The sequence below is a fragment of the Molothrus ater genome, chromosome Z, assembly GCF_012460135.2.
Source record: "Molothrus ater isolate BHLD 08-10-18 breed brown headed cowbird chromosome Z, BPBGC_Mater_1.1, whole genome shotgun sequence".
Taxonomy (NCBI): domain Eukaryota; kingdom Metazoa; phylum Chordata; class Aves; order Passeriformes; family Icteridae; genus Molothrus; species Molothrus ater.
In genome coordinates, this window is record NC_050511.2 from 56,341,609 (window position 1) to 56,354,628 (window position 13,020).

At 38.1% G+C, this 13,020-nt stretch overlaps 1 protein-coding gene across 2 annotated transcripts in view; it reads right to left on the reverse strand.

The window, feature by feature from the left end:
* The window catches only part of HSD17B4 (hydroxysteroid 17-beta dehydrogenase 4), a 62,779-nt gene that overhangs the window by 39,310 nt on the left and 10,449 nt on the right, over positions 1-13,020 (reverse strand). For both annotated transcript variants that reach the window (XM_036403331.2, XM_036403332.2), the window contains exons 8-11: positions 10,546-10,733; positions 8,054-8,145; positions 7,424-7,448; positions 5,693-5,821 (exon numbers count right to left, since the gene is read on the reverse strand). In XM_036403331.2, the coding sequence (XP_036259224.1) occupies positions 5,693-5,821; positions 7,424-7,448; positions 8,054-8,145; positions 10,546-10,733 (434 nt within the window). The remainder of the gene's footprint in view (positions 1-5,692; positions 5,822-7,423; positions 7,449-8,053; positions 8,146-10,545; positions 10,734-13,020) is intronic.

A 13,020-nucleotide genomic window follows, 5' to 3' on the forward strand; every position in this document is an offset into this window, starting at 1 on the left:
CCTTTAAACACCGTAAATATACATCTGTAAATTGAGCAGGGTGCTGCATTTTACAAGCACCCACACAAAAGTAGAGGAAAAGTGATTTCTGCACAGGTTCCATGAGTTCTGCAACCAACAGTCAACTATGACACTTATCTCAAACTGTAAAGGAGAAGATAATGAGTGGTGTATGTTTCAACTGTCTGAGAAGCAAATATCTGAAAATTACTACTGATTTTCTTATGAGAGTTATTTGCAACACAAGTCACAGGTCTAGTCTCCTGACTGCTACCCTGAATCAAACAGATAGAAAAACAAATAAGTCTGAGACTGAACAATGACGAAATTATAAATGAGATGATGCATGAATTCAGCTATGGTCATGGCAGGCCATCAAGAACAACTCGTTCCTTGAAGCTTAATAGGGCTAAAATCAACATTAAACATTAGAAAGAATCAAACAAAAGGTGATGAGAATCTCACACAGAAAAACACAAACGTGTTTAAATCAGAGAAATGCAAAATCATTTCTTAACTGCCTTAAGGCAGAGTCACTGCCCTCCACTTCAAAACCCCTGTGCCCATACTGACTTGCACTGCTGCTTGATTTAAGTCAATGTTGCTCTATCACACAGCACTACTCTAAACAACCTGCAAGGTAAACTGCATGCGCTCTTGCAGAGTCCTGTTTTCCTAAACTATCTCTTGCTTACCAGTCTCACTGCCAGAATCATTGTAACCTTTGTTTGTGGCCTTAATCTTGTGAAGAATAGGAGCATCTAAGAAACAAACATATGTTGTCACCTCTTCTGCCAAAGACAAGCTTCCTTTTTAGATATAAGCTCTGTCACAATATGACACTTACATAATGTGAAAATGTGCGAAACAATAATTCTAATTTGGAAGAACCTTTTGAAAGGTAATCTCTTTTATCCCTTTGTTCATTCATTAATTGAATAAAAGAAAAGCAATGCAGAGCTACTGGTAGAAGTAACAGACTGTTTCTACTTTTTCTGCATGAACAAAAGAAGGTTTCACATTGCTTTAAAATCTTCACAGGAGAACACAGGTTTGGCCTCCAAGCAAACCTGAATGTTTCCTCAACTTTAGCATGGCCACAAACTACTTACATGCAGGAACATAAAGATGACTTTTAATCGTGAGACTTGAAGATTAACAACATGCATTTTTGACAACATTATTTGGCATAATTAGGATCAACAGTACAAAGGTAACCTGTAAAATAATAATGGTGTAGAATACTACAGTCTCCTCTTCAAGGAGTCTTTCTTCCAGAATTTATGATGTAAGTGGACGATAAAGTTGGTGACCTGGCTAGTGTCTGGCTGAACACTAAGGAGATCACAGTCATAGAACAGTTTGGGTTGGAGTGGACCCTTAAAGATCAAACTCCCCTGCAATGATCAGATACTCTTCAACTCGATCAGGTATCTCAGAGCTCCGTCGTATCTGACCTTGAATGTTTACAGGATGGGGCATCTACTACCTGTCTATGAAAAACCCATTCCAATGTTTAACTATCCTTTGTAAAAAACTTCTTCCTTATAGGTCACCTAAACCAACCCTTAGTTTTAAGCCAATACTTCTCATCCTATCGCAACGGGCCCTGCCAAAAAGTTAAGTACTGAAAGACTCCAAAAAGGTGTCACTGAAGTCTCCTCTTCTCCAGACTGAGCAAACCCAACTCTCTCTGCCTTTCCCTTTCCATCATTTTTATCATTTTTGTGGCTTTCCTCTAGCCTTGCTCCAGAGCTGGTCTAAGTCTTTCCTGTGTTGAAGACTGCAGAGCCGGATGTCGTACTTCAAGTGGAGAGGAGACCTCTGGGGGGCAGAATCAACTCCCACAACCTACTCGACATGGTTTTTTTGATGCACCCTGGGATACAACTGACTTTTCAGGCTGCAGGCGCACATTGCCAGCTTTTGTCCAACTTTTCATCCACCAGCATCTCCAAGCTGTTCTCCACAGGGATGTTTCTGATGCCTTCATCCTGTATTAATACTGGGGCTTGCCCCAACTTAGGTGCAACATCTTGAACTTGGCATTGTTGAAGCTCATGAAGCTCCCATGGGCTCACTCCTCAAGCTTGTCCAGGTCCCTTTGGATGACATCCCTCAGGTGTGTCACCACACTCCTCAGCTCCATGCACCCTCACCAAGTTTGCAGAGGGTGAACTCCATCCCTTATCTATATCATTAAGCTATTACACAGTCCTGTTCATAATACAGACCCCTGAAGGACAGCATTCATTACTGATCACCAGGTGTACATTGAGACATTGACCATCCAACCAACACCTCCTCCACTGAACAATTTGTCCATCACATCCATAGCTCAGTAATTTAGACAAATGTTATGGGGGGCTGCGTCAAAGGCCTTACACAAGTTCAGACAGATGATACTCACAGGCCTTCCCTTACTCATTGATGAAGTCAATCCATCACAGAAGGCCATTGGGCTGGTCAGACAGGACACACCCTTGGTGAATCTGTACTGGCTGTCTCAAATCACCTCCCTCTTCTCCATGACCTTCCCATGCACAGAGTTGAGGCTCACAGGATGGTAATTACCAACTTTCTTTTAACTTTTTTTTAACATCCAAGAAATACACAATTATACCAAAGGGTATAATTTTGGCAGAAACAAACCCAGTAGGAAACTTTTTAATTAACACAATTATTTTATTATTGGTATAGGGGTATTTTTTAAATTGTTGGACTAACAGTGAACTCTATGACCTTAAGTGTTCATCACCTCTGAATGGCCTGCTATTGTACAGCAAATCATTAGTAGAAAAAAGGAAAAGACTAAGCTGGAGAACAAAGGTTGAAAATAGTCACAACAAAGGGCATCTCTTTCCAAAAGTATTGATTTTACAATAAGGGGACATTGCATATGAACCATATCTGTTAACAACAGATAAAACACCACAAGTGTTTAAACCTTTTTTAAATACATAAAAGGAAAGCTGACACTGAAGCTGGAACACTTCTCCTGTTACACAAATTCTTCATATTCACACAAAGTATGCATATGTATACACACACACCTTCAATGTGTTTTACATTAATTTGCTCTGTGTCAGACATAAGCTTTTAAGATGTGCCAGAAGTCAAACAATGAGAATACTTGAGTTATCTTCTGTAAATAGATAGCTTCTAAGAGAATTAAAAACAGACAAAAATTTCTAATAGCCAATAACAGACCCTTAGCTGGCTCACATTTTCACAACTGAAGAGAAGCTTGAGACAGAGTGCCTCACCCATGTCATAGACACAATAAATTCTGTTCCCCCAGATAACAGAACAACACACTAACTTCTGCAAGAGATACTACAGAATGCTGTGTACAGTATACAGCCTGCAAGACAGGGATGCCAGTCCTCTGCCTCTACCACAACACAGTCTGATTCCCTTTCCACAATAGGAAGAATTGGACAGTTACACAAGAGCAAGTAGTACACTATGAAGGCAAGGAGAAAACAGTTGGGAGTTGCACCAACATGCAGTGCATGGTGCAACTGTGACCTACTGCACCCTGTACCATGCATTCAGAAGCTTCTGCATCACACTTAATTTGGTCTTTCTGCTTTATGTACAAAATGCAAGCCTCTCTTATCAGTATCACTAAAACTGAAGCTTTAAAACTGAAGAGAAATAAGATTAGCATCTCAGATTTTTCTGAAATGAAAGATTTTTAATGTAGTAGAAAACAGGGTTTTCTACTACATTAAAAGCAAATATTTTATCTAATTCCTTTTTGGTTTTTTTTTTTTCCTACTGAACCTAATGCTTAGCAAATGCTCTTCACAAAATCATGTTACTCAAATTAGGGAAATCTGCAGGAAGAGTTTTAACTTGCAGATGTTAGGTATTGTACCTTTTTAATCTTTACTCTAATTAGTACTCTAATTAGTTTCCTTTACCTTCAAGCAATAAAGAGGACAATAAAGAATTTGACAGCAGAAGAAACTTCTAATAGAATTAAAAATTCTATTCAGCTAACGAGAATTTTCCTCAACCCTTATGCTGATTCTCACAAATACACAATACAACAATTAATGCACAAGTTTTTATTCAGTAGCTGTGGCTTGATTGCACTGCAAGGAAAAAGATGTATCTTGACTAAGTTCATAACAGAAGCTAAGGCATGGAAGATCCATGCCAATGTAACATTTTTGACTTCCTGACTGTAGAAACCTGCCATATTTTGTTGTAAGCACTTTTACTTGAAGTTCAAAATCTTCTTCAGTTTTTCCTCCTCATAGCATCAACTGGCAGATGTGAAATACCATATATAATGTTGAAGCAACTTTGAAAAGAAATCCCTATCTACAACACTTTTCTGCTAGCAGCCCATAAAGTAACATAGTTCATGTGACAGGTCCTAGAACATATCAGAAGTGATAAAGCTAGAATTATGTTGTTATAAATACCATTCCATAGCAGAACTGAGAACATGTATAAACTTGCATACATTTGGAAACAGGATACCTGTAAGCCAAGGATCAGTAAGGTGACGTAGAACTACTGTTTGGATGGTTACATTCCCCAGTGTGCCAAGACATGAGGGAAAGGACAAAGTGTGTACTATGCTGGTTCTGGTAAAGGCATCTAAAAACATATCTTTAAGGTTTTTAACAAAATATCCTAATGGATTTTGGAGCCAATGGCTTGAACATCTACTGTGCATTTAGGTATCTTTGAAATCCAACTGACATTGTATATATGGATACCTTTTCTCCTCCTGCCCTGCACTCTTAAATGCTGGCAAGGAACAAGAAAAGTAAACAAAGCATTGAAAGAGAAAATCATTTCAGTCACTAGCCAAGGGGGTAATGTGACCTAAGAACATAAGGCACAGTAAGAACTTTTTTTGCTGTGATATATCCTACAACTTAACCAGAGCTTTTTGGTAGTGAAATGTTCACCAGAAACCAAGATTCCAGGACTGAAAAGAAAACACAATTTCTCTATTGCACTATGCTGTCTGCATGTCGGTGCAATCAGATACAACACTGTCATCAGTCTGACTCTAATGCTTACAATGACAATGATGTCACTTCTCCAGAAACTGTTAAGATAAATCATATCTTAAAGCCATAGGTAACAATGTAGCAGTTGCTTTAGATTTGAAAAATTTGACCATACTGAAACAGAAAATTATTAATGTAGCACATTTACAAGAAAATTCATTAGCTCTGTAGATTTTGAAGTTTCAGCAAATGCCTGAAAGAAATCATTCTCTTCTAAGCTTTGCTTACCCAAGCCATCCACATATACAGAACCAAAGCATAGTTTGGATTGGAAGGGATCTTCAGAGGTCAGCCAGTCCTAGTCCCCATCAACTCCTGAGTAGGGACATCTTCAAGTAAATCAATTTGTTGAGAGCCCTGTCTAACCAGACCTTGAGTATTTCCAGGCATAGGGCATCCACCACTCCTCTGGGCAACTCATGACAATGTGTCACCACCCTCACTGTAAAAATCTTCCCTCTTATATTCAATCTAAATTGATACTCTTTTAGCTTGAAACCATTATCCCCTGTCCTACTGCAGTAGTATACATTTGTCCCAGCTTTCCCTTATTTCTCAGAGGCCTCCATAAAGTACTGAAAGGCTACAATAAGGTCTCCCAAAAACATTCTTTTCCCCAGCCTGAATGGCCCCAAAATTAAAGTCACCCTTACCTTGGATGGTTCTGGGTTTGCTGGCATTATCAAAGTCACACACCTTCACCCATTTATCTCTCACTGCTTCAGGCGTCATTGGCTGATTCTTTCCCCTGACAATGGCACCCAAGGATCGCTCCCAGCGCACTAATGGGAAACATCAGCCAGAGAGTTCCAGTAACAAACAAAGAAGCTTTTCATTTCTTTATACAACTTTCCTGTAGGCCACTACCTTCAAGATGGTACAACAAGGGAAACATTTTAAGTACTCCAATGTAACTCACCAGTGTAACTTCCAGCTGGACTAAAAGGGCTCACTGCTTTAACTAGCATTTAGAAAGGGAACAGCACTCGTTTTAAGTTTCACTGAAGCTGTAACAGACTTTTTACTCTCCTGAAATACTAGTTTTAGGATTCTGTCTACTGAAAAGTTGCAGCTAGTATTCATCTACAGGCTTTCTCTTCTGACATGACTTTGACTACTACTACTTAGGTATCTTCTGAAAGCACAGAAAACTACAGGGAAAAAGTGAAAACTACTTGTTAGCTATAAAAGAACCTTATTACCGGTAGCCAGCACCTCTAAATTGTCTCTGAAGTTGTATTTCAATACAGTAACCTGAGAGAAACTGGTGAGGCCAGTGTGAAATTAGTTCCATAAGGATACAGACTTAGATTACTTGGATTGTAATTCAAATACTTAACCAGTCATGTTGGTTTGCCATTAATTAGCAGAAGGCAATGAATAAGGCTATATTGGTACCTCATTAACAATCTGGTCTCATTTCAGTAACTTCAACAAAAGTCATTATAATGATGAAAAATGGTATTTTCTCTTGATCAAAGTGCAGATTTTCAGCTATATTAAAACCTAACTGCTTGTGAAGGGCAGCAAGATGTTTTGTGCTGCTAACCTGCTTCTTTTAATCTGTTGCCCACACCTCTTGGAAACACTATTCCAGTTACACACAGAACACTTGCAGTTAGTTAGAAATGTACAAAATTGTTATCAAGTTGGAGAAAAAAAATTAAAGCAGAATGACTTCCTGAATTAAGAGCCCTACTTCCAACCCTCTGATGATACTCATGTAGGCTGAAAAGTTGTACAGTTCATGAAAACTGTGCTTGTACTAGGCTCAATGGATTTAGGAAAAAAGTCAAGGTATCTCATACACTGAATATTTTTTCTTCTCATAAGTCCTCAGTATCTCCTGCAAGTTTTCCTGAAATTAGTATTTAAGTTGGTTACTGGAGTCACTAAGGAAAATACATGGGTAGCATAGCTACTGGTTATTTAAGAACACTAATTGCCTTAACATGCCTACACACTAGTATTTTAATAGAAGCATAAGTAATAGTGGAAAGTAATGAAAAACATGCCTGTTTATCAGCATATGATATTTATATCATGAAAAATTAAAGTTATCAAGAAAAGGCAGCAATGTATACTTAGCACCACAAATACTACTTCAAATTATGCCCAGGATCCAAGAGTTGAAGTTACCTGGGCAGATTTTCAGTTACTGTTAGTTCAAAAGCATAACAATGCACATACCTAAGTTACCAGTTTTTCCCACATGAAGTTAAGGTTTTGACTTTTACCAAATATAAGCAGTTTTCTCAGAACTCTAGGCTTTTATTCATGTTCTTGCCTGAGTAAACAATGTCTTGAGCATATAGGTTAAGTCTAAAGAAAGTCTCAATGTGAATTCCAAAAACAAGATCAATCCTTCAACATAAAGTACTTACATTTTCCAATCCACCCAGCTCCCACCTGTCAAGAAAAAAAGAATATCATCAGCTTCGGACATGTCACAAAGCAAAGCTGTGGTAATGCTGGCAAACAAAACTATACTCCAGAACAAACTCAATACATTAAGAATTTCTTAAGAATTTAAGAACTACTGCTGGTTGTATTTAACTGTTTAGTTAAGCACCTGAATGTGATCAACATAAAACAGTCTCCATACAATATGTGAGTTAGCAGTTTGATGCTAATACCTATAATGAATATCATAATTAAGTAATTACTCCTTCCTGCAAGCTACTTTCTATGTTAGAATGATTTTCAGAACAAAAATGCCTTTTGAATTTTGGTATCTTTTCAACCTTAAATGCGTACATTAAGAATTGTAACAATCAAATTGGTAGCATGTTGAGCACAGACCAGAACTTGACTAAGCTGTAACTGCCTGAAGTACTTGTCAAATACTGCACAACTAGATCAATATTTCTTCTGTCTATGCTGAGTATGTAGTTCACACATGGTCATTTAGTTTCAGCAAAAAGGTTAAGGCTGGACAAGATAAAACAACTGATATTGGGGGAAAGAGCAAAGGCAGGGAAGGAGGGAGAAGAAAGGAAAAATAAAAAAATTACCTCAAACAGACTGCCATTTTCAGCACAGCTCTCGTGGCAAAGCCAAACTACTAAAGGAGCAACATATTCTGGTTTGAAAGCATCGACCAGATCTAGAGCAAATAGGAGAGGGGAATAATGAAATAGAAATACTCTGCAGTTTCACCAAATTATTTAATCTAACACCCTCTTATGAACAGCAGAACCAGGAGAATTTTATCAATAGTGCTCTGTCATGAAAAGAAAGGACCAGGTAAATGAAACATTGGAAGATTCAATAAATACGAACATGTAGTGAGATACATGGCTTCTCAGCCAGAGAGATGAAAGCCTGTTTAACTCTCGGGAACACCACTACATGCTTTGCAGACTGCAAAGCCAGACAGCCTTCCTAAATTTCCACATGACAGGCAGCCTGAAACAAGGACAAGACAGCTATACATAATCCTGATGGAAATTTACCTGAGCAATTTTCCTTTTACTATGCTAGTCAACTATATAGACACGACATTACAAAAATAATTGCAGCAGCTGATTGTTTAAGAATTATCTCATTTGGAAATGCTGATTTTTCTAAACAATAAAGAGAATTATCACCCTGCTAAATTTACATATCAATCCTATTTTGGGATTTTCATTGACACCTAGTACAAATGAAAGCTATCTGAAAATTGAGACATTGTCATGGAACAGAGTGGTTGTCCAGGCAGCTCTTATCATATATTCTATCCACTGTCTGAATATTAACTTTGCTCAATTTCCTTTTTCAGCTTTTAGAATATTATTCTTTCAACAGCAGTAGATATAGAGCTGTTCCTCATCTAAAGGTCATCAAGCATTTTCAATTATAGACAGATTTTCCAAGATGAAGAGCTAGGAAAGCCTATCATTTCAAGTACTTCTTTAATAGCAAAACTAAGGTAAACAGAAGTTCATTTTTAGAAGTTCCATAAAAGTAGAAGAAAGTCAAATTCCATTTAATATGGCATGTTGCAAGTGCATAGCAAACCCATTAGTCTTTTCCAAAATATTCTACTTTATGCCACACGTAATTTAGTTTCAAAGTCTAGCCCTAAATTATTATTATTATTAATGCTTGCAATCCACTCTTAAAATAATTTAAAAATAGGTACTTGAAGTTAAAAAAAAAAAAACAATAAACAAAAACAACCACACAAAAGATGCAAACTGCATTTAAGAATTCTTAGCAAGAACAAGAATATGTGGGTCCCGTTGAACATACATAACAATGTATGGCATTGTATGGCAATGAAAAAGCATAAGTGCCTGCAGACATCTGAAGACAAATAGGAAAGTCCTGACTAAGATAACAAGAATAATTTGATGACCTCTGGAAATATTTTTAAGTTGTGGTGTTCAAATCTTTTAGGAGTATTTGAAAAACTGGACAGAAATTGAGTGAACAAGATAAGAAATATATCATCAGAGCTTTAAGTACCTTACAGAGAGATCAAAGGATCTCACTCTTCTTAAAATGACTAAGAAAGAAAATTCTGAGGTATTTTTTATCATCCTTTGTAGATTAAATATCTTCAGAACTTGCCAGCTACTGTAATCCATTTCACATTGCATGCTTCATGTGTTCAGATCTTCTATAAACAATCCCAATAAATCACTGGAACTTACAATTTACAAGATTCCTAGCGTCATGACCACCTGGATTATTTAGATCTAAACCAGGCTACTTCAGTCATTCAATCTGTGCCTAACATACAAAATACATTACTCTCCAATACCCTGTCTATCAGTCTGACGAATGTGATGATTTCCTTGGCTTTGAAATCTGCTCATCATAAGGGAAAAGAAGGTCAGGAGTGAAATGAAATAGGCTGATTCTAGAAGATTTTCTGAGAGCAATTTCTTTTAACAGACCTTTTTTTCCCCCCCAAATTATTTTTCTTTCTTCTGGTCATTTGCCAAAGTAATTTGTCAGTGTATTTATCCTAAATTTACACTTATGCACACTTACTCTGTTAAACCTGCTGAAACTTTCAAAGATTAGTAGCTATGCAATAAAGAAAAATTAAGCAACTCAGTTTACTATGATCTCCTGCTGATCATGGAACCACTAAGTTCACACATGACATGTTGTTCAAAACCCCAGTATTTTGCAATTAGGCAATATTGTAACAAATGCATTAGGCAATATTGTAACAAATGCAGACACCTTATGCACATACTTGATGTCACATGTGATGAAACAAACAAGCCTTTCCACTAGTGTAGGAGGATCCTGGAAGAGATTACAATTAAAGAGCCTTGCTACATTAAATTGCTTTTGCAAATGAGAAAATTTGCTTCATATCTTGTGGCAGAAAGTAAGAATTCCTCACAACAGACAAAGCAAATAAGTTGACAGTTCAAAGACAAAAAGATAGTAGGAAAAATGAACAGGTAGTACATGAAGTGCAAAGGACTTGCATTTTCTAAGAAGTAAGAGAGTTTGTTGTCCTTCAAAAAATACCAGTATATGTAGACCTTATATTATTCACCTTGCGGCATGACAGTCTGGGTCAGCCTGGATCCAGCAGTAGGAGCAATGGTGTTGCAGTGGATGTTATATTTCCGCCCTTCAATTGCAATTGTGTTTGCAAGACCCAAAAGGCCAAGTTTTGCAGCACTGTAGTTTGCCTGACCAAAGTTTCCATATATTCCAGCAGCTGAGGATGTCATAATTATTCTTAAGGGAGAAGAGAAGAAAAAGAATTAAATTATTTCTTCAAGTTATTTGATTTTACATAACAACATTTGCCAGCTTTGGCATTATAGTCTCCATATTCCACAAAACCAATAAGAAAATATTAGTTGCTAGTTTTGCTAACAATCAGGTAACTAATGTTTGATGGATGGCAAACATCTCACAAATCCTGACACATTGTCAGAGTAGCAGAAAACTAACAAAGGCTTTCTGAGTGATATTGCAACACTAGGAAAGACATTCTGTGACACTAGGTCCTGTATAGAGAAAAATAATTTCATTTCTATTTTCATTTCAGCTGGTATTATTCTCACAACTAATAGGAGATTTCAGCACTCAGAAGAAAATTACTTGACCGAAAATTACCTCCTTTAATATTAACTACCTGGTAATATCTGAAGATCTGTTCTGACAGAATTCACATTCAAAGAATTCTAATATGCATAAAATGCATTGTTCTTTGCTGTTCCCATTACTACTTTGGAGGTGACTGAACTGCTTACATGAGAGCTCTAAAACCACTGCAGTTCACAGATGGTTTGAGGCAAGAAAATGCTGTGCTGCAGGTCATATTCCATAGAAATGGGTCTACACCTTCACTTTTAAAGGAACCTTGTTATGGTTTGACACTAGTCAAATGCCACAAAGGCTCCTTGCTCACCCTTCCCTGCCAGAGCTGGGCAGAGGAGAGAAAAAAATTAACAACAGGTTCATGGTATGAGATAAGGACTGGGAGAAAACACTCCAAGGGCAAAAGAGGCTCAACTTAAATGTACAAAGTGAATTTATTACTGAGAGATACAGAGAAGTATAATGAGAAGTAGATAAGCTCTTTTCTTCCCTCAATCCCTCCCTCCCTCCCACCAACACCACAGGCAGACAGGGCATGATGGTTTGTTCAGTTATTACAGAGATTTTCTTCTGCTGCTCTGGGAGAGGAGTCCATTCCCTGTGAGTACATGGGGTCCCTCCCACAGGAGACAGCTCTCCCTGAAATTCTCCAACGCGGGTCCACTTCTCACAAGCAGCAGCCATACTGCACCTGCTGCAAATATTGAGTCCCTCCCATGGGCAGACGGTCCTCCCAAAACTGCTGAGACATGGGTCACTCTTTCCATAGGGTGCAGTCATCCAAGGACAGGCTGCTCCAACCTGGAAAAAGGGCCCTCTCTCTCCACTGGGTCTCCTGCTGGATCACAGCCTCCTTCAGGCATCTACCTCCTCTGGCATGGGCACCTCCCTCATGGGCTGTGGATGGATCTCTGCATCCCCCATGGATCCCCAGGGGCTGCAGGGGCACAGCTGCTTCACCATGGTCTCACCACAGCCTGCAGAGAATCTCAGCTCTGGCACCTTCTGCCACTCATTCTACACTGATCTTGGTGTCTCCATGTTGTTTCCCTCACATGTTCTCACCTCCTCCTCATCTCTGGGCAGAAAAAACTGTGTGTCCTTTTGTTTTGATTTTCTTCTCCAATCTGGTATCACAGAGGCATTACCCTCACCTCTAACTGGCCCAGCCTTGGCCAGCACCATGTCCGTTTTCAAAGCCATCGATGATTGGCTCTGCTGGACACAGTGGAAGCTTCCAGCAGCTTCTCACAGGCCCCTTGTGTAATTTCCCCACTACCAAAAACCAGGCCATGCAAAAACAACACAAAGCCTTATCAGATTCTGTTGAAATCTACTTGTAAACACACAGCATAGCTGGGATCAACATATATTTAACTTTTTTTATGTGCTTCACTGCCAATAATCTAATGTTTTTAATCTAAGTGAAGAGAAGTATTGCAAGTAGTGGTTCAATATGATGAAGAAAAGCTACAAACTCTATACAAAGCATGCATTCTGCAGATGGCACGGGTCTATCCATAAACTGCAGAAGCAGTACCACTGTCATTTGAGCAAATACAGAAAAGGATACAAGGGAAACATTATCCTAACTGGATGCAACTCTAGAATTAAGCTGGTTTTGAAAAAATAATTTAATTTTCAACTCCCAGACTGAAGACTTTTGCTATCCTCACAGTTCACTTCCCTGGATGAGAATAAATGTTATTTAGGTCACAGGATTAGAAAATAGCCACACAGTTTTAAACACGTGGGTATGGTTAAGATTAATATAATCAGTGCTTTGACAAGGTTTTTGATAAAATCACAAAAATGGAAAAAAAAGTCTGATTTCACTGCACTTTTTTTGACTTAACAGTAATACATACTAAAAACATACTAAGAACACTCCCATAACTTTTAAGACAAGTACGTTTGT